This window comes from Synchiropus splendidus, chromosome 8 (assembly GCF_027744825.2).
Source record: "Synchiropus splendidus isolate RoL2022-P1 chromosome 8, RoL_Sspl_1.0, whole genome shotgun sequence".
Lineage (NCBI taxonomy): Eukaryota > Metazoa > Chordata > Actinopteri > Syngnathiformes > Callionymidae > Synchiropus > Synchiropus splendidus.
Window position 1 is genome coordinate 20054652 of NC_071341.1, and position 14327 is coordinate 20068978.

General features: G+C 42.4%; 1 protein-coding gene across 1 annotated transcript in view; it reads left to right on the forward strand.

The window, feature by feature from the left end:
* Positions 1 to 11138, forward strand: part of zbtb16b (zinc finger and BTB domain containing 16b) — a 28535-nt gene extending 17397 nt beyond the window's left edge. Inside the window, exons 5-7 of the mRNA XM_053873470.1 lie at positions 4039 to 4209; positions 6513 to 6680; positions 7877 to 11138. Of these exons, the coding sequence (XP_053729445.1) occupies positions 4039 to 4209; positions 6513 to 6680; positions 7877 to 8106 (569 nt within the window). The 3' untranslated portion in view covers positions 8107 to 11138. The remainder of the gene's footprint in view (positions 1 to 4038; positions 4210 to 6512; positions 6681 to 7876) is intronic.
* The last annotated feature ends 3189 nt before the right edge of the window (positions 11139 to 14327 follow it).

Below are 14327 nucleotides of genomic sequence, written 5' to 3' on the forward strand. Positions count from 1 at the left end.
ACACTTCACCCCAACAAGGGCCATGATCCTATCTGGTTGCCTGGACACGTGGTCTTGTTTCTCAAGCGCCGGCTCCGGCACCAAGTAGCTAGAAATCGCGCCGATGGACCTCTGCTTTGGAAGCCACCGTGCTCGTCCCTCAGAGAAAACAAAGGCTGCACTAAAAGTTTTCTTTGCCAGTGGGTGAATGATTATTCCCACTGTTAAAGCTCCTGCATGAGAACACAATGCTCGGTCAACTGTCCGGCCTTTGAGGACGGCCACTGATTAGCCGGTATTTAACCCATTCAGGGCCAAGGGTCATGGGGTCATCCCATGCCTTAGAGCCCAAATCCCAGGCCCATTGTCTGGTTAAGGGTGAGAAAGCAGGGGGCGATGACAGCCAACTTTAGGGCTTATTCTCTCATAAAGAAGCTCATCTGCACTTATTCCCAAAGCTTACTGGAAAACTCCACGGCTGCAAATCCCTTTTGTTTGAAAAGTGAGCATAGCGAGGAAAAAGGCCGCCACTAACAGCCTCCCTTTTTTTTTTTTTTGTTTACACATCAAGCTATTGTTATTTTTATTTCCACGGCTGGTTGCGTCGCATGGAACTGCAAACGGATGCCGAGCTGCCGTCGCCGCGTGTCAACCTCAGATCAAGAGTGGGATTCTTGTGACAGAACGTTCGTCTGATTCCTTCACCCAAGTTTCGGGGTACTTGGCGACAGAGGGATCAGACTTTGCGTCTGCGAGCGTCACACTAGAATATTAAACTTCCTCAACAGGCAGAACACGGCGGCGCTGAATTATGATCCAGGATTGTTGCTAAAGTGTGCGGGGATAATTAAAGGCGCTTTGAAGCCGCTTCAGAGTGGCTAATGTGTTATTCAGTGGGCTGGAGGATCAGTGCTGCTCGGCCTGCAGCGAAAGTAACCGTGACTGGCCTGGACTTGCATTGGAACAGAAAGCACTCCCCCTGCTGGCCGCTTCCATCATCACAAGAGGTCACACACATTCCACTTGCTGATTCCCCAAATGTCCCCCCAGCAGAGTCTGGATCTTTATCTGGCACAAACAGCGCTTTAGTCCGACGCGGCGGAAAGTAAATCCAAAGAGTTCCGGCGCGTAAGCAGCGAGGGGAGTGCGCGCGGGGGCATCGGGAGAGGAGCCTCTTTTGTTCTCCAACTAAAATATTGTGATCCGTGGGTGAGAGAGGGCTTTGGTCATTAGTCGGCGGCATAATGACAGAGATTGTCGGAGGTACGTGAGGAGCCGATGACTAATGGGCTCGGTGAACGAGGGCCTGGACCTCTTTGTCTGTCCTTTGTGCCGAGCAGAGACTCAGACCTCTGAACAGGTGCAGCTCATGGGCTGCGGGGGGTGGGGTGGGGGCATTGCTAAGGTTGAGGAATGTCTTTCATCCTCTCGGTTAATAATTACAAATGATCACTTTTTACATTCCCAAATCCCTCACGAGGAGCCGTCGTCCTGCCGCCTCCAGTCGCATCTTCGAGAGAACGGAGACGCGCCAATACGACAACAATGCTCGGTGAAATGTTTTGGACTTGGGCCGCTCTCGGCGCAAATTTATTTGATTTGTTTCTTTTCTTGTCGGTTAACTTGATTGAACCACCGGCGAGCGGCTGACACTCTCTCCTTCTTAGTATGAGCGCGCGGTATTCCTCTCCCCGCGTTAATTCCAATTTAATTGCCAGTTGCCTCAAGGCACTTCAATAACAGTAACAAATGATTTGATTTAGTGGACCTCATCAGACTGCATTTTAAATGCGACACAGCAACCCCACTTGAATTCCAATGAAGTGCCGACACAGTCCTGTGTTTACTAATGATCCTCCGCTGGAGATGTCTGATTGAATCCCAGTCAGGAGCGATGGGACCAGCCAGCATTGTAAGTGATCTACAACCCGAGCAGACAGAGAAATAAGGACCTCATAATCCCGTATTAACGTCTCACTCAGGGAAAAAAAGAGGCACGTTTTGTGTGCCGACGCCTTTGGTCTCAGTCTGAACACGTTTGTAAATGTTGTTTTATTCATACAGTGGCTGCCTGCTGCTTTCACGTACTGACATACTGAATTAATATTGTTCTTGTGGACGACCGGCTTTATTACAATTGACATGACCTGTTTGCCGAGACCAGATGGAATAAAATAGTGATACAAACATGATCAAGTTTGGGACCGTAGTTGTGTTGTGGATGCCTTGTAAAGCTACATGGAGTACAGCCAGGAAGTAGTTAGAACAACAGCGCCAGGAAAATATAGTTAAAGCGCTCGTGTTAAATATCTTAAGCAACTACTTTTACTTATTGTACACATTTAACTCAGCGTCAAATCGACTAACTTATGGTCTATAGGCACGTTCCTGGTCACACAGTGGGTGGTGGCTCGAGAGTTGTCCTTGATATGCTTGTGCCATATGAGACAGTGGTCAGCGGCTCAAATGTATATTGCATAGTTGGAGTGATGGAGGCGACCGTTCAGTGTAGTTTAGCAAAAAATATGGCACAAAAAGTAGATAAATACACTTGAAGTAGAGCAAAATATGTATCTATGTATCAGCATATTGTTGTTCAGCAATGTAGTTAAAACACATGTAGTTCAACTCTGCCAAACACTGGTTGTCAGCTGTAGAAAAATGGAAGCCCACAATAGCGAGACCCGGAACTTGGGGCGTTGTTCCATGTGAGGGACTATGGGGGAATAAGACGGACGGTAGATGTGGAGTCGAGATTGAGAGTGTTTGCTCCTGCTTCATCTGCTCTCATAACCTCTCAGCTCAGCCATTTGACAGAGAGCGGAGTTGATGCCTTTCTGAGATAACAAAAAAAAACGCAGTTTGTGACTCAAGCTTTTCAGTAATCTGAAATACTGAAAGAAAGTGGTGGAATCAAGAATATACATTTGAAACAAACTCCTGCTTCTGGTGTCACCAAGACTTACAAGCGTTCTAACTGTTGCAGTGCATTATGGAACTTGTAGTACAAGAAGTGCTAGAAGTTTTTACAACCTCACTGCTTAAACCTTTATGATTTGTTTCACGACAGCGCCAAATAACATTGTAATTTTTCGGACTTTTGATAATTGATACATATGTGAGTGTGTAGAATGGATTAAAAATAATAATAATATGATCAACTACAATTAATGATGAGTCATCAATCTGTTCTTTTTCAATCTCTGGACAAAACAAGATGCAGGAATGTTGCATATGAACGCTTCATAAGCTAAGAGCAGACCGTGCTTCCACTGCAGCCTTGCAACATCTTATGCGGTCAGTGTTCTTCCAGTATAAATGCGAAGCATCAGAATGAGTGAATTGGGCGCCAGCTCGAAACTGCAACTGAACAAGGAGAGCCAGACAGGCTATAAATGCAGCTTGTCTTGGCTGCATAGATAATGACGTGGAGTGTATGACAGCTGATGGATCTTCCTCACATTTTGCCTTTCTAACTGAAACTCTCCAGCCGGCCGCTTCCCATCTGTATTCCGAGCCACACTCTGTGCAACAGGAAAGCAGCCCCAAAGAGATGCCAGGTCACACACAGGATTAAACTGGATTGTGTTTTTTTCCTGCAGTCCTGCCTTTAATGGCTTGATATCACTACTTAACATTCTACACGGCGCGCATAGTGTAGGCATCATTTAGGGTGGAGCTGCTATCAGCCGCTCGGCGAGAGCCGAGACAGAAGACTTCACAGGCTGGATGTGACTCCTGGTGCAGACTGAAGAGAATAATTACACATCTAACACGCCGGGAAGACGCCATTGATTGTGTGATTGGCATGCTGGGTGGGAAATTCTTAAAGAAAACAATGACTTTCATGGTTTAAAATAGAGCATATAAGGACTCGCAGTTGAAAGTGCCTCTGGGCTTTTTAGAGGAGTTAGTTTAGGTAGAGGCACTTGCTCTTTGAAAGGAGCTTTTCCCTCAGAGGACTCACACAAAGTTGAAGTGACCCAGTTTCCCCACTTAAGGCCCTGTCTGTGTGTGCTACGGAAATAACTGTGCGTCTGTGTCTTGCGTGTTCTCCAGGGACCGACATGGCGGTGTTCTGTCTGCTGTGTGCAAAGCGCTTCCAGACCCAGAAGGCCCTGCAGCAGCACATGGAGGTCCACGCAGGCATGCACAGCTACATCTGCAGCCACTGTGATCGCCCTTTCCCCAGCCACACCACGCTCAAGCGACACTTGCGCTCACACTCTGGTAAGAAATGCCCCTCACAAAAGCTGTGATCGTGAACGTGATGTAGTGGTCGTTCATTTTATATGATGGTACACCAAACCGATCTTTTACATCACCTCTCTTACTTCATGCCTGTTTGTACACGCTATATGAAGTTGTACATCTTGAGTTGTGTATGTGAATGAGTTGAAAAATACTTTTGGATCCCTGCATTACTTAAAAAGGATCTGAGGAAGAATGTATTCCAACTGTTACTCAACATCTACAATTCCCTTCATTCTCTGATGTGTAGAGGTTGAAGTTATCCCAGTATTTAGGAACAAGAATTAAGAAACAAAACAAAAGACTCAAGTCAGACTCACCATAGTGCTGAACTACGGATTTTCAAAGACAAAAGTGTCCGGTATTAAAATATGAATGGAAATAAGTGTGTTACGATAAGTTGGTTTGATCTTTTGTCACATTCAACTGATATAAAGTAAACTCTGGTCTGGCGACTCTGGAAGTTGCATTGATCATGTAGCTCTTGCACAGAAGAGAAAACAGAGGCACAGGTTGGTGAGGCCGACAAATATATAGAGACTGGAGGACGGAGAATTTCAGCCATAGCTATGTCTTCTTTGTGTCTCATAAGAGCTACATAGTGGGTAGTAGCAGCAACACCGCTGTTGGTTTTTCCGGTGGTACTACTCCGTTTGGTACATATCCTTATGGTTTGTGGAAGAAATACGGACAAAATGAGTGAAGAGACCGGACAGAAGGCTGAATCTATATCCGGATCTGTACGTAACATTGAGCATAAATGGTCCGTGCGCTTTGTCTAATGCAAGTTACATCTTGGAAGGCAAACCAGCATGTTTTTTACTTTTGAATCATCTGAAATTTTGCAAGAAAACATACTTCCTTGCTGACTCATTTTAACATTTAGATTCAACATCTTACGCCAATGAAAAGATTCTATAGATATTGCTCAATAATTTCACGGTTTGTTTATAATCTCTCAGATACAATGAAACCTCTGGGCTTGTCAAGATGTTAACATATTTTCCTTTGAAGCTCAACAGCAAAAGGCCTTCAAGGTGAAAAAACAAATTAATAACACTTATTTTTTTATTTAAAAAAAACTTTATTTTTAAGTGTTGATAAGTTTTTAAACTGTTCAAGTGCTCCTCAAAGCTCAACAAGTGAAGTGAAGTACAATTGTTGACCTTACGTTTTAGAAATTAACAGTCGCCAACAAAATAGTTTGACGTGACTCAAGTGTGGTGCTTAAGTCAAGTGACAATATTGTGTTTGCTTCACAGGCAGCACTCACATGCACCTCTGTTCTCTTCCAACATAAAACATTCAGAGTCAAACATCTGCCGAAACAATGAGCTGCGTTGGTATCCGTGGACTCCTGTAAGATCTGAATCGATTTGCATGCACACCCCCTCGCCCCCCACTGACTCACCTCTCTGGCGATGACAGCACTGTACCGCTGCATGTTTTGGACAATTTCATCCAGTTTATATTTTTGGGTTCTTAGACAGCCGTTGGGCTACTGCAATTCACGGCTGTCAGTTCTCGTGTGGTTTAGCCAAAATGATAGAGGAAACCCAAATAAATATTGAAGGAAAAGCAAATGGAAATGACTTGTCTGTGTGTTCCACTGAGTGTGAGTCCTACCGCCGCGAGAGACGGAGAGATATTTGCTGAGAAGATGTCCCCCTTCCTTCTCTTACCTTAAATAACACTTGCAGCTGTCAGGACAGCTTGACGTCTAGACAGGAGAAATACATAATTGATGTGAAGAGACAGAAGTGAAAGGAGTTTTGGCCATGGCAGCGGATCTTGTTTGTATGCCATTCTGCTTGGAAGTAACATTTTGTAAATGTCAGATGCTCCGCAGCGGGGAGGGGGCGGGGGATTGGGGCGAATCGGCCTGTAATGAGGAGAGCAATGTATCCTCTGACTAGGCTGTTGCTGTGGACACTGAGATAATGAGACACATAGGTCATTGGAGATGAGTCAAAACCTCGTCCGAGGAGAGAAATAGATTAACTACAGTATAGAGAACAGAGCAGCACATGGCTGCGGGACTTTTATTAGCTATTAGCCGACAGCCAAGAGGACGCGTCTCGTGTCACAACATTAGCGACGTCTGAAAGGACAGCGGCCCCCAGATGGACGTGCGCGTCCAAGACCTTTCTGGCTATTTGACCTACACAGCTCCATATGCAACATACCATGCCAACACCATGGCGTGCCAAGGCCCAAGTTGTCCTCAAATAGCTCTATCACGCCTGAATCGGCCTCGCGAGTGACACATCTCCTTCTCTCAGGCGATCATCCGTTTGAGTGTGAATTCTGCGGGAGCTGCTTCAGAGACGACGGCACACTGAGGGGCCACAAACGCATCCACACGGGCGAGAAGCCGTACGAGTGCAACGGCTGCGGGAAACGCTTCAGTCTCAAACACCAGCTGGAGACGCACTACCGAGTACACACAGGTGAGCGACGCCTGAGGAGAATACCGTCCACACGCACTCATCCCTCACGTGTTCGTCCAGGCTCCAAGTTAATCACGAAACCACGTCGCCCTCTTCCAGACAATAAGATGCTCCATGTTTAGGAAAGAACTACTTTGCTACTACAGGTATTTGGTCCTAAAAAGGCTTCCACTGAACAAACAGATAGAAAACGCATAGTAGAGTCTCAGTTCAGTGCGAGTTTTGAAGCAGCATTTTATCAATTAAGGATTCCATTCAAATAAAATGTATTTACTAATAATAAGCTTTATGTAATAGAAAAATGTAATAGTAATCATCTGTTAAAATAGCAGAAATACATAGCTATGAATCTTGGAAATGATTTGATCAAAATAAAAGAAATAATTTAGCGCAATTTTTCTGTTATTCAGAGATTTTTTTTATTTGCATAATGTGTATTTTTTTTTGTCAAGTGAACGACTCAATCTAAGATTTATCATTTATTTATTTTTATTTTTATTTTTTTATTTTTTATTTATTTTTGTCCGGAATTGATCCATCAGAATTGATCAGATGAATCCCAACCCGAGTAGAATTAAATGTATGTTATTTCCATCACAGTCCATCAGATCAAAAGAAATATATTTATTACAGTAAGACCTGATTTTTGGCAACAAAATCTCATCGCAGTTAGATTTCAGGGTCTCAACATGGTGGAAAAATGTGTTGTTCCACCGTCACAGCAAAATGTGAAAAAGATCTTCATAGGCCAGTAATATTTATGATTGTAGCTGTCATTTTTGTAACAAGTTTTACTATTTTTATAGAACTTATAGAAAGGGGTGAAATAAAACTGAAACTAAAACTGCACCTGAGAGAGTGTAGACTTCCAGCAAGCAACAAATCTGAATAAGAAGACCACCACAATGTAATCATCTGTTCCTTGTGCTATTATCAACATTTCTGGAAAATATCATTGAATTCCAAGTTCATTTACAGGCAGACCGGCTGCAGAAGACCTTGCCAAAGTCACATATAAGTTGAAAATGCAAACGCCTCATATTCAAAGACATTTAAATGAGCTCTGTGGAGCTGAGCACAGAGACGTGAGCCGCGCCGACACCAGCCCGTACAGTGACGGTGATCGGAGTTGAGTCCTGTTTCACCCGAGAGTCTCCAGGTCTACAAGGTTAATGCTGTGCCGCTGAATTTTTCAGGTGAGAAGCCATTTGAGTGTAAGCTGTGTCATCAGCGGTCCAGAGACTACTCGGCCATGATCAAACACCTGCGCACGCACAACGGAGCCTCGCCGTACCAGTGCACCATCTGCCAGGACTTCTGCCCCAGTCTGGCCGCCATGCAGAAGCACATGAAGGGCCACAAGCCCGAAGAGGTGCCGGCCGACTGGAGGATAGAAAAGACTTACTTGTACGTCTGTTACGTCTGAGCAGGACTTGGACTGCACACACGAGAGCACACTGTTGCTATCCAGCGACAGAGCTGCAGTGGTTTTATGACACCGTTAAAAGGCTTTTCTCACCTTCATGATGACATCACAGCACAGGTTTTCAGCACAACCAGGCTTGTAGCTCAAGTCTGAATATTAAAGATCACATCACAGTGGTTCATGCAACTACTCCAGCACTTCCTAACATCCAAAAACATGCGCGTAACATCACACCACATCACCCTCAATTGGAATGCTTGAGCCAGTAATTTATAGTGTCGAGCGTCAGAGGAAGAAAATGAGGAGCAAAAAAAATGTTGATGTCATTTTCCAAGCTGTTTCCCGGAATCATTTTATGGGAAATAATGCCAGCCTTTTGACATTTTCAGACAAGCATGTTGCATTTAATTATGGCATTTTTTAACCTAATTTAATGAATATGAATATTCAGAAAATATTTCATGTCGTATTTTACACCAAACAAGTTTGTGATTTTTTTTTTTAATCAGAAAAAAAACTGTCAAATATTGCGGTTCAGTTGCACATAATGACAGCAACAATATATACTCTCGTCGTCCCTTTAAATTTTCATAAACATTTTTTCACTATATTTTTCTGGCCTACAATTGTACAAAGAATACAGAAAAAACAACCTTTTTTTATAGTGTAAGCAGTTGTGAAAAACACCAAAATATTTTTTTTTGTTAAATGCAACATGCTTTAATAGAAATGTCACGAGGGAAAACATTTTTTTTAAACCCAAAACAGTCTTTCACTTTCCTGGAAAAAAAGTCTCACTTCCTGCAGAATGATTATGACAACAGCCTCCAGGCAACTCCATCTCCCAGCACGAACGCCCGACTGCATAAATCACACAAACACAATACCGTCCCACAAACATCTCCTATGATTGTCCGGTTAACATAAGAAGAAAAAAAAACAAAACATTCTCGCCTCATTTTGTGTTTCTGCGGAGTTTATTATTTGCATGTTTTACTTGAATCGCTGCCAACCTAATTTCTTTTATCGCCTTGTTTTACTTGCAGTGAGCGTTGTTTTGTATTCGAGGTGACTGGCTTTTATTTGCAATGAAATAGCCATTTATGTCGTCTGTGTTACCAAATACTTGTCGTCATCATCATCATCATCATCATCACGGCCCGTTTCTCCTGATCCCCCGCGGAGCCCACGCTACTTCTGCACACCTCTCCGTTTTAAAAATGACTGCTTTCATTACATGCAGACTTTAAATGTTGAAAAAAAAAAAAGAAGAGCCTGAACTCTGGCTTTACCGTGTGTTTTCTAACAACCTGCTTATAGATGTCTAATGCGTCAATGATTTTCTAGATGAAAAAGAAATCAAGAAAATATGTTGTTTTTTTTACAAAAACGTGAATCACCATGAGCAGGTTATTGTTGGTTATATTGTGTAGCTGTTACTGTCACAGTATGTTATTCCCTCACGTGAGCCTGACGCAGGCCGTTTAGAGTTAAACATGTTGTATTTTTGTATTACAGTCACTTGCTGTTTACATTTGATCTTGTGTTTTATAAGTCCGATCTGATTAAATCCCTCCCTCGTGCCTCTTTTATAAATACGTAGAGCGTCGATATGCTTCGAGTACGTGGGTCTGTGCAGTTTGGTAGTCGTCTCTGGGTGTTTGTTTAATGTTACTGAATTAAAGATAGACTGCCATGTAGATCCCCGCGTCTGAATATCGCAACTGGAAGCAACATACTGTGATCGTGGCTGAGAATCTGATGCAAGTTGCGAGCAATTTTGATGTAAAAGTGCGTCTGAAATCGTTCCTTTCAAGAGAAAGAAAAAATAAAAAATAAAAAAAGGAAGGATCTCCAGGTAAAAACAAAAAAAGAATTAAAAAAAAAGCTTGTGCATCGCAAAATGTTAACTCAGTGCCATGAAAACACATTCACTGTATCTTCTCTACATGCACTATACGTGGAGTTTTCCTCGCTGGACCAAAAGAAATCGAGCACTTTTTGTCTGAAAAGGGTTTTTTTCTTTGATCTTTCTATGTTGTGATGATGCAGATGTCCTTTGATTTGTCCTAGAAGGATGTAACTAGCATTGTTTTAGATTATCGTCCATGTCTGTCTACCTCAGGGCCGGAGCAAAGACTTGACCCGGTGTCCAATCAGGGTCGTTCTTCTTGCCATGTGTGCAGTAAAAAAAAAGAAAAAAAATCCTTTTTCATTACAGCTTTGTAACACCGTGTGTGGAAGTGTTTTCTGTGTGGATTCAGGCACAACTCTGTATGCGTCAGTGTTCAGTGGCATGGTCAAAAAAAGAATAAAATATTGACTATTTTAAGCATTCTCACTTTCTCCTGTTTGTGTTGGAAAAACAAATGGTCTTAAACTAGCTGGATTGGATGAATTGCAATGACTCCAACCCACTGGAATATTTAAATCCATAAAAAGTCAGAGAAACTCCTTACACAGTAGGGAACCTAAGCGTTTGCTATCCCTCCATTTTTTACACTTGGATCAAGTCAATCATTCTGGAAAATTCAGCATTTTTTCTCCATTTTCCCAAATGAACAAGGGCATAAGAGTGAATTACTTTTTTATAGGTTATGGAACTACCGATAAAAAACAATGGTTTTAACTGAAATACTGTTTACTTTGTTCACAAAGTTCATAGTTATAGTTAGGGCTGTGTATTGGTGAGTGTCTTGCGATACTATACGTATCCCAATACATGAGGAATGACACCATATGTTGCAATACTACAAGCTCCGCAATGTATTGTAATATTTGGAAGCAAGAGCCATCATTTTTAGGGGGAGACTCAGATAGTGCAGTTAACTCTAACGTGCCTGAAAACAAAGGAGTCCAGTTAGACTTTCAGTTCGATTTGGGAGTCCAACAGAGGAACTTCCTTTGTCAACAAAATATAGCCAACTTTATTAGTATTAAACATGTCACAAATGCAGCAGCATGTACAAGTATTTATGTTTTAAATAGTGTTATAATCCACCAATAAATCAAGAGATTATCACACAATTAAGTGTTGCAATATTTGAGCATAAATACTGATACAATATCGTGGAGTACTGCGATATTTGAGTGTCACAATTTTCTTTCACTCCTAGTTATAAACTGCAAGACTATGAGAGGAAATTTTACATTTGGAATTTTGATAGTACATCATGTTCCTGTCTTGTCCATCATGTTCAGAAGGGAAGGAACATACAGCTAAAGTGAGAGCTTTGCTTTTGGCTCCACCCGTCCTTCACCAGGACGCGCAGATACAGCGTCCCTACGATTGCCTTGAGTCGTCTGCTAATTTCACTGTCTGTTCTTCCCTCACTGATAAACAAAATCCTGAGATACTTGAACTTGTCGGCTTGATGATGTCATTCTTAACTAGGAGAAGCCGTTCCACTGACTGACCACTAATCTGTACCTCAGGAGCATTCGATCTGCTTCACGCTGAGTGACTTCTCGTAATGAACTTTCTTGCGACTAACATCTCGATACGATTCATCTGGCACCAACGTGAACTGTTGGACCTCCTTCACTGATGAGGAATTTCCTCATGAGAGGGTCAATAAAGTTTTATATTGAAGGACAAATCTCAGCTGGACATTACAGTATTTTTATATTTGAACATTAACCAGAAATATTCACCACAATAAACTGCAAATCGTGCTATAAGGTTTAATATGCGCTACAATACAAATTCAGCCACATGGTCAGACAAAGTGAATCAATATTACGACCATGAAAAATGTGGAGAATACACTCAGACCCGGCAGTCTCAGACCCTCCATGCTCCGGTTTGCTGTTCGGTCATGACAATCACCTCCATCATCCTCCTAATTCCACGGTGACAGATGTAAAGTCTGGTAATCCGCCTCAGCGGGTGAGCTTCCTAATTCCTCTGGCATCTCATTTCCACATTATCAATTTCGACCGTGCCATGCTTCTGTTGGCGGCGGCCACGAGCCCTCACAGTTTACTTTACGTGTCATCTGGTCCAGGAGCCCACAGATGGACCGCTCCGACCTCAAATGGCTCCCTGCCACACTCACAGCTGGCCAATATCTTAATCCAGATGTGCAATGAGCACGTCTCCTGATGAAGCACGGGGACCACACCAGGCTTCCCTAGTTATAGTGGCAGTTACAATCCAGTTTTACGACACAGAATTCATCCGAATATAACGCTCTGGTGAAACATTTTCCCAGCTATTGTTTGTTTAATGGTCATTTTCTCCCCCAACTTGCTCAGTTTTTGTTGTTTTGTTGCTTGTGTGATGACCATGATCGCACCCATTTGGAATTCTAGTGTTTCCACCTCTGATCTTATGAATGTAACGGATGGATAACAAATGTTTGCAGACATCACATCACATTAAAAAAGCGCACACAAGCGCACAAACTCTGCTCCTGATTTCAGCACCTGGACAGGTACTTCAAGGCTGAAGAAAGTCTTCTGTTTCACACAAGCAAATATTTGGGGCCTCCACAAAAGGTCAGACGTCCGATCCCATTTCTACCTCAAAGCATGACATCTGAATCAAGCTCCAGTGATTTGTTATTCAGTGTGCCCTATTCCAAGTAACAGATAGCACGCTGACTGACCACGGTCCAGACAACCACATGCTCTTGAAAAACATGCTTGATCTGAAACACTCTGTGTACCGTGATTCAACAAGGGTTACTTTCAGTGATAACATCCACATTTTTATAGCGGCAAAATGTGGATTTCCAGTCACACAAGTGTCCTGCTCCTTACGGTGATGTTTGCCATGACCATTCGGACTGAACAGCAGTATTGCCACCTATAACCACATTTAACACACAACACAAAACAGTGGAAATGTGTGCACTTGTGGTGCCAATGACACTGATATGAGATTAAATTTGTTATTTTTAAGTTTAAGAAGAGGAGGAAGAATAGTTTACTCTTGCAAACAGGCTTCAGCAAGTGTATTCCTGATTATCAGAGAAGATTTTCAGACCAAGGTACGGTCTGAAGACTTGGTTCCACTTCGCACAAGTTCAATATTTATACATGAAGTGGCGGACATTTTTATTTCATGCCTGCTTCTGCTTTCAGCTTAACGCACAAAGAGTGCTTTCCTTTTCAGGTGATTTTCAACAGGAAGACAAGCCCCCGAAAACAGAACCAGTCCTTGGGAGATACAACTTCCGCTAACAGACAACAGGGGGCGACAAATGCCACACTTGGGTGCAGAGAACATCAGTGATGTTTTGGCAGAAGCTGTCGGCTCATTTCAGCTGCAGAGAGGCTTGACCTGATGTGGATTCGTGGCCCAGATTGCAGGCCAAGTGCGCCACCTGTTCAGTTGAGTGTTGTAATATTTAGTGAACTCTTTTGTCTTAAATCTGGGAATCTACAAAACTGACCTCTCTGCACATTCAGGTGATGTGACCGAGCCTTTAACTGAGATGAGGAGCATTTTGGGGATCGGATTCATCGCCACAATACATCTGATTCATTTGAATATATATGGGAACTCACACTTATTTATAATGATTATTATTAAGATTGTGATGCTCACAGTCCCAGTATCGCTTTACATTCACTAAACTATCAACCAATAGCAAATAATAGTTGTGCTATATTCAGAAAAATTGACGTTGGTATGAATGAATATTAAGTTTATATGCAAATTAATACGTTAATATACAGGAAAGTTTGAATTCTCAGATGCATTCAGTTGCAGAAACGTCTCTGAAAAATGAAACTCTGCGACCCAGAAACATGAATTTAATGCATTTCAAATTCCAAACACTTGCATGAGTGAAACGCAGCTTCATGAAACAGCGTCCTCATTTTTCAAGCCACTTCTATGAAATTGCCCGTCATTTTTAAACCGAGAGCGCCACCTATTGAGCTGTGAAAATTAGGACACTGTTGCATGAAGCCTCATCACTGGAAAACAGATTTCAATGAATGAGGAACTACAAATGGAATTGCATATAGACTGAAAATGAAAAAAAAATTGACGCTCCTGGTATTATTGGAAACAACAGGTGAAATAAGTATATTGAAAAAAGGCTAGCACTTTCATTTATGACCTATGAATGGAAAGTATTTCATATTTAGAGTGATTGAGACTCCTTCATGCCTATATAGAAATGTGACACATGCCGAAAGCATGATACCATATAACAAGGGGAAAAATAGCGAGCTGACGGCACTTGTATCCCTGACAACCTGCGATA